Genomic DNA, 14570 nt, shown 5'->3' with positions numbered 1-14570 from the left:
ATGTAAAGACCATCTTGCAATATCAGGAAATTAAGATCCTAAGAGGTTAAATGAATTACTGGAGTTTCCTCTGGTATTTTGTTATAGCACTCCTGTCTTGGTCCATTAGTGCTGCTATAACAAAATACCTGAGATTGGGTAATTCAAAAAGAATAGAAATGTATTGCTCACAGTTCTGGATGCTGGAACGTTCAAGACGAAGGCATTGGCAGGCTCTGTGTCTGCTGAGAGTCCTGTCTCAGCTTCCAAGATGGAACCTTCTTGCTGCATCCTCTGGAGGGGATGAACGCTGTGTCCTCAGTGGTGAAAGGGTGCGAAGCAGCCAAACCCACTCCTTCAAGTCCTTTTAAAGGGCCCTAGTCCATCCTTGAGTGCTTTGCCCCGACAACTTACTCACCTCAGAATGCCTCCGCCTGTTACTATTACCACACTGGTGTTTTACACTTCAACATATAAATTTGGGGGACACATCCATAGCAACTCTTTACAAACACGTTTAAATAATTAATTAATTAATTAGATATTTGGTGATATGTAAGAACTTATAACGTATTTTCATTCATGTATTTATATGCCTTGTTTATGAAAACTTAGTTTTTCCTGATTCCAGGAAAACAAAAACAAACAAAAAAACCCAAACTCCATTGTGCAGATTGCTCAGCAAATTGAAATTACTGGATAGTCTTCTGGCCATGGCAAATTCTACCAACCGTGTCCGTAACAAGGTTTTGAGTCAGCCTCAGCCTCCATCTCCATACCACAAGATGCCTAAAGCTGTCACCCATGGTACCACTGGGCGTCTGAAGGCTTCATGCTAAGCGAGGGGCAACCTGAAACCTGCAGATCTAGAAGCTGCCAAATGCCTCTCACCTAAAACCTCTCAGCAAGAGAGTGTCAACTGCAGGCCCCCAGGACTGTGGCCTCAAGTCCCACCCCCTCCCTGTCCTTCAGCCTGTTTCAGTGAGTGTTGGCTGTGAGTGGATGCTGTCCTGGTCTCAGGCTGGTATGAGATGTAGTGCTGGTGTTGGCTGCACCACCTCTGACTTTGTGTGCTTCCCCAGGGGGTCCCTAGGGAAGCCAGCACAGCTTTGCATTAAGAGCGTAATTAGACATCCCCTTCCCTACAACCCTCTGGGCTTCAGACTTTTTTCTGCAGAAACCTGCAGTGTGTCAGGCCTGCACTTTCACCAAGGCCCAAGCCCATTACTCTTATTGTTTTAAAAAGAATTTCCTGGCCTTGAGTCTAAAATTAAACTGCCTTTGAGAGTTTCCTATTTTGTCTGTTCCTGCTTCTCCTGGTGGCTGCACCCCCTCACCACCCTCAGGCTTGATCAGCAAACTCCGGAGAGCTGGGGAGTGGTTCTGTTTGCCTCCTTCCCTTTTGCCTCTCAAGAGAGCAGAACAAACGTGCCCTCTGAACAGATGTGCCCAGAAACCACACCCTTGCCCGTGTCCTTCTGAGGCCAAATACGCTCTGACCAAAACTGTTCCTCACCATTGCCAAACGGTCCATCCGTAGAGGGGCTGGCAGGGTACGGAGGTGCTAAAGTGTCTTTTGAGGATGAGGAAGTCCAGACTTTATCAGAAGTGTGTGGAGTCGCATAAGGGTGACTACATGCAACTAGGAGGAAGGGTTTAAGCAGAGAAATGGCCTAGGTATTGCACACACTTTACCTGAGCACCTGGCAGGTAAGAGCCCCTACAACTGTTCAGTAGCAAGATTCTTCCTGGGCTTCACTGTTCTCTACTGAAACGTGGGCAGATGGTGACAAAACTGTTGGAGCGGGGCTTCGGGAGAGAATGAAGACAAACAATGTAAGGCCTTTCCTGCATTTCAAGGGCACATTGTATGTCATAGACCCACATGATGACTCTGATAAGTTTAGGCTTTCCAGGCTTGCCCACCGTGGTGTGGCTGTTTATCCAATGAAGGTTGTCTGTCATAAGGTCAGGAGAAAGAATGTGGATGGATCAGCAAAAATGACACAGAGTTGTCGAGGAACTTGGAGATCATGGAGGCCGACCTCCTTAGGAAGCAAAGGTTCAGAGAGGTTAAGGAACAGCCTGGAGGTTACACAGCTCCTTAAATATAGAGCAGGACTTGAACCCCTAGGATGCTTGATTTCTAGTCTTGTGTCTTTCTGTTAAAGTGCATGAGCATCTCTGACATTCCTAGAAAAATAATACAAAGTTATCTCCATGGTGCAAATCACAGTGCCCATCCACCCAGTGTTGACTCAGCCTTGCTTCTGAGTTTAAAGCATTTTTAGAAAGCACTAGCATCTAGAAATATCTATTGTGTCTTACGTGTTTATGGCCCTGTACTAAGGCTAAGCCCTAGGATTCTGAAGTCAAGCAAGGAAAAGACAGATTTGCTCCTATGGAGTTTAGGCTCCAAGTAACACATACCGAAGGTGAGCAACGAGGGAGTTACTCACCGCATGTGGACATTGAAGATGTTCTGCTACGGACAGAAGCTGACCGAAAGACTAGATCACCCACTCCACAGACACAGACTCCTCGTGTTCATGATTTGCTGTTGTAAAAATATTCTCCTTTTTTTTTTTTCAATTTTGGGGGACTTTGGGGGGCGGAGAGGGGGAAAGCTATGAGCAAAAGGAATGGCTTTAAGATGTGAGTGGTTGGAGGGGACAGGTGAATAGGCAGTTCCAGGGAGATGACCATGGGCAGTGGAGGAGGGAATGGGCTAGCAAGGTCCAAGTTCCTGACTCTGAAGCATTGGGAAGTGGTGCTGGGGAACAGTCACAAACCAATGAGCGCTTCCTTGCAGGAATGGTGGTGGTGGTCGACCCAGGTGGTAGCTGTGGGGCTGGCTCACCTCAGAGCAGAGCAGGACCAAGGTGTGTCCACTGACCAACTAGTTGCCAGACTTCTGGGGCTTCATTTCATTCCCAGGATTAGATGGGTGGAGCATTGAGGCTGTGGGCTCGTGTCCCCTGGTAGCCTCTTTCCAAGAGGACAGGGAGAGCCATGCTGTTTCCTCCACGGCTCAGCACAAGGTGTGACGAGCAGAGAAGAGGTGTGTGTTTTCCTAAGATGCCCACGGGAACCCCTTGCTCCATGGCTGCCTGGGGACCACCCTTTTCTTTTCTTTTCTCTTTTTTGAGATGGAGTCTCGCACTGTCACCCAGGCTGGAGTGCAATGGCACGATCTCGGCTCACTGCAACCTCTGCCTTCTGGGTTCAAATGATTCTCCTGCTTCAGCCTCCCCAGTAGCTGGGATTATAGGCATCCACCACCACACCCGGCTAATTTTGTACTTGTAGTAGAGACGGGGTTTCACCTTGTCGGCCAGGCTGGTCTTGAACTCCCGACCTTGTGATCCGCCCATGTTGGCCTCCCAAAGTGCTGGGATTATAGGTGTGAGCCACCGTGTCTGGCCGAGACCACCCTTTTCTTAGTGGCCTCTTGTTCACCACCCCCGGTGCTTAAAGCTCTGCTCTTGGCTTCCATGATCCTGTACTCTTGCTTGTTTTTCCTCCTACGTCTTCAACCAGTACTTCCTTGTGCTTTTTCCCCCCTTGTTTCTCCTCTTAACTGTCAGCAGCTTTACAGATCCACTTTCGATTCTTGCCCTTGTTGTCCTGACTGCCATTTTCCTTGAGCTGTGCTCTAACTCCATCCTTTTTGCTGCTAGATCTAGCTTGACTCTTTCCTGTCTTCTCCCATGGTGCATTCTCCTTAGGGACCCTCCACCAAGTTGCCATCACTCCATCTGAACTCAACCAAAGGCGACATTGTCTTCCACTCTTCTTATTTATGTCCCCTAGATTCACCATTTTCACTACATAAACATAAGCAATCTAAGTAGCATCTTGGATTTTCCTCTCTTTATCTCCTATGACCAGTCAGTCATAAAATCATGTCGATTTTTCCTTTAAAACACATCCAATATTTCTTATTTCCTCTTCACCTCAACACCCGTGGCCCACCTCTTTCTTCAGGACTGGACCACAGTGAGGTGAGTGAGGCACCCACATGGGGTGCCCCCAAACTCAGTAGTCAAGTTGAGCAATATCTTAATGTAATATCTTTTAAAAATCAGAATTAATGCAAACATTATTATGAAAAAAATCAAAATTTTAAATAAAGTCAGGAAGAGTGTTACTGATTTTTCCCAATGTGGCTCAGCAAGGCTCTGCTCCTGACCTGTGTCAGCCTCCTCGCCTTCTTGCCCTGCCCCATCTGTCCTACTCAGCACCATCAAATAGGTCTTTCTTGAAGGCATTGCTTCACCATGTCCCAGGCCTCCAGCACAGCCTCTAGTGGCTCTCTCCTGACACCAGATTCCTGTTTGGCCTGCATGGTTCTCTACACTGTGGTCTTACCCTGCCCTCCGGCTTGAAGTTTTACTCCTTACCCTCGACTGATACCATCCTCAATGCCCAAGGGCATACTTTTCCCTTATGCTTGTCACCTCCAAACAATACCGTCTTTATCTCTCTATAACACCTCCCTGAATCTTTCTTATTCCTCCTTACATAGCTGTCGATGTTCTTTTTTACCTGTCGATGTTCCTCTTCTTTTGCTCACATGGCCCTTCATCGAATGTTTTAGGGCAAATCTTACTCAATCTTACAGTTATTACCTTATACTGCTTCCTCCAGGAAGGCTTCCCTGCTGCTATTCCCCTCCCCCTACACATTGGTACTTAATTCTGTCACATCCCTCACTGTAATTTCCTGTTTACTTGTCTGTATGCTCCTAAGGCTATGGTTTATTTGTTGCTTATATTGTATTCTTAGCATCTAACATAATACTTGTCATAGACTAGGTGCACCGAATATATTAGTCCATTAGTGAGCATTGCCATAATTCATTGAGTACCTATTATGGAACAGTAACTACCATTCTTGAGCAATTTGTACTTAAGCCATGCAAGCTGCATGTTGTGCATGTAGCAGAAAAGACAATCTGAAATCAAATAGACTTGGGTTAGAATTCTGTCTCTATTATTCTTTTAGCTGCATGGCCTTGGGAAATTTACTTGGCCTCTTAAAACCTCAGTTTGCTCTTCTGTAAAATGAAGATGAAAATGCTAATCTTGCAAGATTGTTGTGAGGATTAAAAGTGACCAGCACGGCCGGGCGGGGTGGCTCACGCCTGTAATCCCAGAACTTTGGGAGGCCGAGGCAGGCTGATTACCTGAGGTCAGGAATTCAAGACCAGCCTTGCCAACAGGATAAAACCCCGACTCTACTAAAAATACAAAAATTAGCTGGGCATGGTGGCACATGCCTGTAATCCCAGGTTCTTGGGAGGCTGAGGCAGGAGAATCACTTGATCCCGGGAGGCGGATCAAGGTTGCAGTGAGCCAAGATCGCACCACCGCACTCCAACCTGGGCAACAGAGTGACACTCTGTCTCAAAAGAAAAAAAAAAGGAGACCATCTCTGGTGCAGAGTGCCAGGGGGCACTGAACAGGTGTGTGATGTTTGTTAGGTCCTTTGGGCAATCACCTGTGGGATGGGTGAGTGAGAACCTGTCAGATGGTTTTCTCAAAACTGTGGCAGAGATGGGGAGTGTTGCTTGCATCTTGTTGACTCATCAACAGTTGCAGCCAAGAAAGGAAGATGCCAATGAAGAGGCCCGGTAAGCAGGGACCTGTTTGGTGTGGTGGCTTTTTCAAGCAATGAGGTGGGGGCTGGGCTGCCCAGATTTCTGACCTGTTAATAACCTGCTTTTTTCTCCTTAACTGAGGCAGTTTCATAATGAATTGGAACTGGTAATGTGGTTCTCTTGAGTAAAAATATCATTTTCATACTCTATGAAATAGTTATTAAGTCGGTTCATGAAATGTCTAACAAACAGGCAGGTGTCTAGATAACAAGACCATGAAAGGCTTCTCAGGAGCATCCCCTAGTAAAGATTCTCGTGGTTAATGGTAGGTTTTGTACATTATTGCCTTCTCATTCTTAAAAATAGGATCTGGTGGCTCCACAGAGGACAGTTACAGAGGAACTATGCCTTAAAAATATACAGAGGGTTTCATTTATAAAATAAAAAACGTGTTGACCAAGAGCCCAGCTGTGGGCAAGAGAGACTCGAGGAAAAAAACCAACCATGTCAAATCAAGCTGATTCTGTGCATGGTTGTTACTCAAAGGCTGTGAGTTGACCTACAATATGGCTACCCTGTTATCACCCAGGTGTGGACCCACATTATTTTGTACCCTACAAATTTACTGATTATCTACCTTCTCTCTGTCCTCTGCACATTGTTCCCAGATCACTTTTCTTCAGCCCCTCTTTGCCAATTACACCTTGCCTTCAAGTGGCTTTTCTTTAGCAGAGAAAACCCAAACTTTTAAATCTGAATTCAAGTTCTTAGGTTCCCACCACCCTAGCAGGGCCTGTAACAAACTACCTGTCTACCTACTTACAAGAACCAACTCATACTACCTACTACCACTTTACAAGGATCTTTTGTTTTTGGCAAACCATGCATGCTGTCCCAAAAGAAGACAGATGTGGGTAACTTAGAGTTCTTCATAGCATTTAGAATCAAAATTTTCTTACTCAAGACCCTATTCCTACAACTCTGATACTTGACATTAAATTTTGAAAAAGGCTCTAAAGGAATATGAAAAAGATGAGGATATAAATTGAGAGCACAAGGCTTGATTTATAAGACTAAGAAGTGTGTTTTGAATTGATTCAGTTTCAAAGTTTTGTTGAAGACCTGCTTATTGTTGGGAATCCAAAAGAAGTATTTAATGTAGCTGCTTCAGGAGCGTATAGCATTAAATAAAATTCCAGCAAAATGGTTTGAATCCAAAATTAAGGAAACATTTTATTTTCTTTTTCTTTTCTTTCTTTCTTTTTCTTTTTTTTTTTTTTTTTTTTTTTTTTGAGATGGGGTCTTGCTCTGTCACCCAGGCTGGAGTGCAGTGGCATGGTCTCGATCTCAGCTCAGTGCAACCTCCACCTCCCAGGTTCAAGCGATTCTCCTGCCTCAGCCTCCCTAGTAGCTGGGATTACAGGTGCCTGCCACCACGCCCAGCTAATTTTTGTATTTTTAGTAGAGACGGGGTTTCACCATGTTGTCCAGGCTGGTGTCGAACTCCTGACCTCAGGTGATTCACCCTCCTCGGCCTCCCAAAGTGCTGGGATTACAGGTGTGAGCCACCGTGCCTGGCCAGGAAACATTTTCCGACTGATGCTCAGTAGTGTACTCTCGCTGATGGTTCCCCTGTCTCCTGGCCCCACACACGTATAGGTGGCAAATCTACCATTGCTCCATTTACATTCTCACAGTGCTCATCAAGGCCCCTGGCAACAGCAGGCTAAGGATGTTAGCCTCTGATGCAACACAACTGGTGACGTTTCCATTGAGTCCCACTTACATCCTCAGTACCTTTAACACAGTTGGAAGATAAACAGCCCCAAAGTAAACTTCGTCCAGCTCTAGTTTGAATGATTTTATGAATATTATGGAAAACCAGGTCCAATATCATGTGCATGGAACCTTCTTCTACATTTTGGGTCCATTGTCATTTTTCTCTGTGCCAATATATTCTCTTCTGTTATTTTTACTGAACTTAAGTGAATGGGCCATTGCAAATTGGGGAAGAGAGCAGATAGTGGGCAACTGAATCTAACATAGTAGTACTGAATTCTTGTATGCTCAGGAGAGGACATAAGTTCTCCAATTGGAGAATCTTTCTGGGAGTTGCAAGCTAGTCTTCAGGGGTGAGAATACCATCTTATGAGCTACATTTATTGGGACCGTAATGTCAATAGATTTAACCATATTAAATTCTAGCAGAGTTTGGTTTTCTTAGTTGGGGTTTTTACGAAGGTGCAGGGGCCCGAGAGAGTAATAATAAAAAAGAAAAAAGAAAGTCGAGGATGGGCCAGTGTAGATTAGAATCCTGTTCTCAGGAAATCTTCTTTCCGTGAATTTGCTGCTTTTCCTTTTGTGTCTTGGTTTTTAACCTATGTGCCCGTTTCCAGAAATGTTAAGGATTTCTTAAATTAAAATAATGACTACCTTATATTGAAGACCAGGCCTTACATACTTATCACGTGCATTTCATATAATATATAATTTTATTAAATGCAATTTTGTATTTTATTTTGCTTTATATACAATTATCTCATACATTATTTCATTCAATTGTCCTACTTCATGAGGTAAGTATTATTACTTCCATTTTATTTTTAGAGGTAGGGTCTTGCTATGTTGCTCTGACTGAGCCTCAAACTCTTGGGCTCAAGTGATCCTCTTGCCTTAGCCTCCCGAGTAGCTAGAACTATATGTACATGTTTCCAGTTTCTATTATTTTCATTTTACAATTGCATGAACTAAGGTTTGGCTTAAGGATCAGGCCCAGGCTCCATGTTGGTAAGTGGAAGAGCTGGGATTTGAATTATGTATACCTGGCTTCAAAGGCTAGGGTTTTAAACACAGCAAAACATGACCTTCCATATAGCACATTTGTCTTCCTTAAGAGAGTGCTACGTGGATTGGGATCGTATATTTTATGGAGTTCATAAAACTACTAAGAGTGTGGCACAAGTCCTCGAAAATTGGGGGAAATGGACAGTTTCTGCCTAGCAACCAATGTCTTTAAAATCTATACAAACTGATTAACCAAAAAATGAGGTGAATTTTATTACATAGGTCCATTTTTTTTTCTTTAGTATTTATCATTTACTTGTTGTATGGTAGTGGAGTAAGTCTTGTAAGAATATCCTTTCATGATGTTTTTACAGAGTAAGGTACCATTAAAAATAAGCCAAGAGTGTATAAATTCAAGATGGTCAGCATTCCACCCTGCTATTAACCATGAGTTCTTATTTGAAGGCCAGAAAAAGTAGTCCTTAAAAACTTGAAGAAATGGAGGAAGATAGATGCATATATAGTCTGAGTGAGAAATTCTTCTCATTCCCTGTGTCTTTATGTGGGGGGTTAAGGGAAGAAAACAATAGTTGGTTCTGTTCATCTATAGATGATTCCTACTTACATGTGATTGGATGATATGAAGTCATAGTTCCTTTAGGGCTACGCTGAGATTTTCCTCCTAATAAGTTTTCTTCTATTTTTTATTGCACAGAGGCAAGGACCTAGCAACACTTATGAAGATCCTCGAATGACCTGTGGTTTCCAGTCCAGTTATCACCAGCAAAGACCTTGCTACCCCTTTTGGGATGAGATGGCAACTCAGGAAGTTCCTACTGGTCTTGAACACTGTGTCTCAGGTAGGAACGTAAACAAAAGCTGGGAATGAGGATAGAGTTGAAGGACAATGGAAATCTGATGAGGGCTGCATTCTTTCAAATAACAGCTGCCATGGCTTATGCGGGTACGGATGCTATTGTTCTTGAATGGAAAGTCCCGGGCCTTCTCCATAAATTTTGGGTTACTTTATTCCCCGACAGGAAGTCTAAACTCTAGGAATGGGCCCAAGAAAGGTTGCTTTAGGTCTCCACCTTGCAAACAGTTTTGCCTACCCTGCATTTCCTGACACCCGTTTTGGCTGTTGTCAGAGAGCCTAGAAGTTTTGCAGTCACAGAGTCTGAACTGGATAAACAAAAAGAGTTGTGTGAATTGCTCGGCCTTCTTAAATAACATGCTTTCTTTCGATGGTCATCTGTTTCCACTGTTCCCGGCCTCTCTGTCTGTGTCCACCGGATCCCACTTCTTTTGCCTCTGTCCCTCTCTCCCTTCTCTCCTTCCATTTGCTGGTGGCAGTGCTGCCCTCTGGTGAGCGGGAGTCTCCTCCAGAGAGCTCTCAAATCAATGGATCTACATTCCCAGGGACCTCAGGAGTCTGAGGTCCTCATCTCCATGCGGTTTTCAGGAGACGCTCTGTTTCTCACAATTCCATTAGTCCTTGGTTTACCAGCTAGTGGTTTTTTTTGTTTTTTTTTCCTAAACAAAAAAGATTAAATTTGAATTTGGGGATTTTGAAATGATCAATTCAGATATTAAGTTCACTTTTACATAAGACTATGTTATGATAACATATTTAAATACCAAATAGCCAGTCAAAATCTGTGTTTTCTCCCAGGACGAATTCTTAGTATAAAAATGTCATTACTCTTACATGTTGGGAAAACGTAATTCTAGGGAATGACCTGGGCAGGGCATGGCAGGGGGAGTCACTAACTTGAAGGCTACTTTTTGGTTCAGTGTTATTTTACCCCACAACATTCTTTGGTCAATTACTTAAATAACAGTGGAGAAGTAAAATAAATGTTTGCTTTGTTGTCCATGCTTTATTGCTCATCAGGAATAAACAGACAAAGGGCAAGATGCTGTGGCACTCCGTGGGCTGTGAGTGTTGTGGGTGAGGAGGCATGGGGAGTAGCTTTCCATTTGCCTGGTTTCTCTCCGGGGCAGAATGAAATCAATTCCTGTGTCCCACGTTCCCTTGACTCAATAGCCGTTGATCTTTGAGGTATTCTTTGGCACTGCCCTGGATTGTAGACATAATAATATTTATGCTGTCACTTTCTGCTTGGTATCTCAGTTCCTCTAAGCATAAATACAAAAGTCTCAGCTACCTAGCCATTTCACAACGGAGCTGGGAGGATTTTGTACCTGTTCACAGGTTAGACTTAAGGAGTAAAAATTTGAGGACATGAGAAAAGTGATCCTTTAAAATTCTAAACAAAATAGATTTTGTTTGTATAAGCAAAAGGTCAAAATGGTTGTGTTTATATTTGTCTAATTCTTGAATCCTATTAATGCCACAAGGCTTAAGTCTTATATCTCCCAGTGCAACTGAGATTAAAGCTGCCTTCATTTAACACTTTCAGCTCTGGAGGGTCTCTGCTTGCTACAAGTTACATCTTATTAATGGCTGAGACCTTCTCTATTTGCTCGTAGCCTGAAGATCAGAATGTCTCTTCTTCATAGCAAAGAGACATGACCTTCCTTTTCCTTAACTGAGAAGTACATGCACTCCCAAGTGGAGATGATTTTTCATGCTGCTCTTTGTTAAGTTTCTCAAAGGTAAAGACGTTTTTATTTCATGGCCTATGAGACAGTGTTTGGGAAGCATATGAAGAACAGCTTTAAAATGCAAGGACTTATAGCAGGATAATAGCATCTTCCTCTCATAGTTTATAGTTGCAACAAGGAAGCTGGGGTCACCCCGGCTTTTGGTAGGTTGAGAAGATTGGGGCATAGAATAACCATTCCTAGAATGACCTGGGTTACCATCAACCGCAGCTCAGAGATGGCACACAGCTTCCATTGGGGTGTGGCCCCTACCAGTTGGGGGCAATCTCTTCACAAATGTGGTGGTTGTAGTTCCCACTGTCCTAGACTCCCTCTGATGGAAATGTTTGGCAAGAACCCTGAGCCTTTCTAGCCCCTCCTTTAACTTTTGAGCTTCCCAGATGAAGGAGTTGGAGGGATTATTTCTGGGCTGTGGTCCAGCTCTCCTCAGCGATGGGTGTTGTTTGGATGGGGATCTTGGGGTTATAGGGAAGGGAGATGAAGACATAGACCAACCAATGATTTCTCCAGCTGTGGTACATTTCCTTGGAGATGTGTTGAATATAAAGAAAGAGAAAAAATACTCGACATTTTTTTCATCTTCTTTTATCCTATTTATAACTTCTGTTTCCTTCCCGTCCTCCGTCTCATGGCTACTGCCCACCCCTGCTCCCCCCTCACGTTTGTGCTCTCAGAAGGGATGAATGAACTTCTTTTCCAACGACTACACATCTGTCAGTGCAGAGAATACTGACAGGAGGGGCCATCAAGGAATGAGCAAGTCTTTTCAGAATGTTGTTCCTATTCACGAAGGGGCAGAGGCTGAGGAGGAGGAGGAGGAGGGGGAGGAAGAAGAGGAGGAGGAGGAGGGTGGCGGAAGGGTGGGAGGGAAGGGGAAGAGAGAATCAAGCAGAGAGAAAGTATGAATGAGGGAAAGCCTTACCAGGTGAGTGAGAGAGAATACTCAGGCGCCAAGGCCTGTTGGGAATCGATTGGACAAAATAGATGATAAAATGGGTGTGGTGGAAGAAAGATGTGTGAAAATGGACAGAAAATAAAGGTGGATATTAGTGGCGTGGTAGGGAATAATTGGAAAGGAAGATGAAAGATGAATGGGAAAGGGAAAAAAAGTGGGGAGCCCAGAAAAAGACAAGGCAAGAACGGGAGGGGAAGATAACATGAAAGAGAAAAATAGATGAATCTGAGGACATTAGCTATACAGCTAAAAAGGGAAGCCACATTTGCATGCAATTGCCTGTGCAGCTGTACATTTCTTCACAACAATCTTGTAGTCATCATTTTCTTTCATTTCTGCCTCCTCCTACCGTCCGCCTCTTCCCCCTCCTCCCTATCAGCCTGGAGCCATTAGCGAGAGCCAATGGGGCTGAGTGCTGGTGTTCTGCATGAATGAATGGGTCCTTTCTGTCTCAGCTTCTCGTCATCCTTCTGTTAGGGAACCTTGTGAATCAATGGAGCCTCTTACACAAGACATGGCTGAAATGTCTGTTACTGTTTATAGTCTGACTGGAGTGGAGCCACTGACCCTGCCTCCTCTCTGCTCCCTTCCTCTATTCTGTCCCTCAGCCTCAGCCCTTTCTCTCTAACCATCATAACAAGAATCATTTTTATGTTTCAGTCTCTTGCTCCTGTCTCTAAGAGCTCACTGACGTTTTACTGTCATTAACTGTCATAACCAGTTCCTGCCCACAGTCCTGTTGGATAGACAGGGTAGTAGCAGTGAGCTTCAGAGGGGTGCCCAGACCTAGCTGAAGTCAGACACTGCCTGTTTTCCAAAACTGACATCAGAGACCCAACTGAGCCCGCAGGACACAAGACCTCAATCCTTCCCATCAATGCCAGCGGTCCATATTTGATATTAGCCTCACAGTTTTGATGCTCATGAGTGGTCATAGTTTCTATCAGAAAATATGATGCTTACTTAGCACTCTTCCAAACTGTTATAATATCAAATTTTTTTTCATTTCAAGGACGGATTTGTCTGGAATAAGGCAAACTGACAGATGTGATGTTGTGAGCAAATTACACTTTTGCAAAATACTTGCTTAGAGCTGGGAAGCAGCCTGGAGCTAGAGAACATAGGAAGCACAACTTACCTTCATGAGGAGGAACCTACAGTCTTATTACCGTGGTCCTCGATTTGAGAAACAAGACAACAGTTTTTCTTCTTGTAGAATACAGTTTGCTGTGTCTCTGGTCGCTGAACACAGCAAAGCCTTCACTGAACCACATTCACAGCCTATCTGCCACTTCCCATTCTTCATGAGAAAGGACATTTATTTCGTGTAGTAGGAAAGAACCCAGACACTGGACTCAGGTCGTTTGTGTTTGCATCAGTTCTTCCTACCTGTGTGATCTTAGACAACTTAATCTTTGTAACCCAGTTTTCGGATCCATACCAATGATTCTCCAAGCACGGTCCCCAGACCAGCAGCATCACTATCATCTGAGAACTTGTTAGAAATGCAAAATCTTGAGCCGTACCCTAGACTTATTGAAGCAGAAACTCCCAGGGTACATGAGAATCACTTAGGGCTTGTTAAGACACTGCTTATGGAGTTCTACCCCCAGCGTTTCTGATTCAGTGAGTCTAGGCTAGGGTTCAAAAATTTGCATTTGTAACAAGTTCTCAGGTGCTGCTGATGCTGCTGGTCTAGAGATCACACTTTGAGAACCACTAATACGTGTAAAACATAAAACAGTGCCGTCACTTAGCAAGCCTGATATGAATATTTGCTATTATGACTCATTGTCCCGAAGTGCATTTTGGGAGTCCAAACTGCGTTTCATTGAGTCAGAGAGTGACCCACTGATTGGTTGAACACGTTTGGTGACCAGTGCCACGCCCAGGATGCTGAGAAGATATATGGAAAATGGGAAGCCTCAGTTCTCCTTTAAAACAACTTTTATGCAAGTGTGTGTGTGGGTGTACATTTACATACTAGAGCAAATGGTTTCCATATGAAATATTACACTTATTTATGACATAAAGTTTGGCAGTGTTAATGTGTGACTTTGGATCTCACTAAAATCTCTAAAACAAATTTACTAACAAAATGGTGGAACTAAAGAATGTCTTTCCCAAATAAACTTTGGAAGTTCAAATGGGAGATATGCTGAGGGTCCGAGTTCATAGTCCCTCCTGGGGCTTTCTCAGACGGCCTAGCGGCTGGGAGAGATCAAACCTGGGCCAATGTTTGGAAAGGGCTATCCACAACCAGGTGGGACGTCTCAGCAGGAAACACAGATGCCTCCAATTTGGCTTTTAAGTGTTGAGAACGCTGAGGGAGTGCCAGAAAGACTTGTTAAATGGAGACTCACCTTGCTCTGAAATGTTTATTCTTATAGCAGGTCTGTGGTTTTACAGAATGGTGTTTCAGACTCTGTCATCTGCTGCACCCCTCTCTTCTTTCCTCATTCAGGGTGTGCTTTTCTTTTCTAGAGGGTCTGTGTCAGGTTCTTTGTTCTTCAGAACAGTTCTGGTCGTGAGAGTGTGTGCACTTTGCAGATGTTGTAACATTGGACGATTACAATATTGGACTAATGCTGTCCCTGAGAAGAGGCTGGACTGTTCCTCTCG

General features: G+C 43.9%; 1 protein-coding gene across 10 annotated transcripts in view; it reads left to right on the top strand.

The window, feature by feature from the left end:
- ETS1 (ETS proto-oncogene 1, transcription factor) overlaps window positions 1-14570 on the top strand; it is a 168179-nt gene that overhangs the window by 61759 nt on the left and 91850 nt on the right. For all 10 annotated transcript variants that reach the window (XM_045370772.3, XM_065529213.2, XM_045370778.3 and 7 more), the window contains one exon: window positions 9081-9225. In XM_045370772.3, coding sequence (XP_045226707.1) covers window positions 9081-9225 — 145 coding nt within the window. The remainder of the gene's footprint in view (window positions 1-9080; window positions 9226-14570) is intronic.

Source organism: Macaca fascicularis, chromosome 14 (genome assembly GCF_037993035.2).
Source record: "Macaca fascicularis isolate 582-1 chromosome 14, T2T-MFA8v1.1".
NCBI lineage: Eukaryota > Metazoa > Chordata > Mammalia > Primates > Cercopithecidae > Macaca > Macaca fascicularis.
Note: the sequence above shows the minus strand (reverse complement) of the source record. Positions and strands in the feature narration are given on the sequence as shown.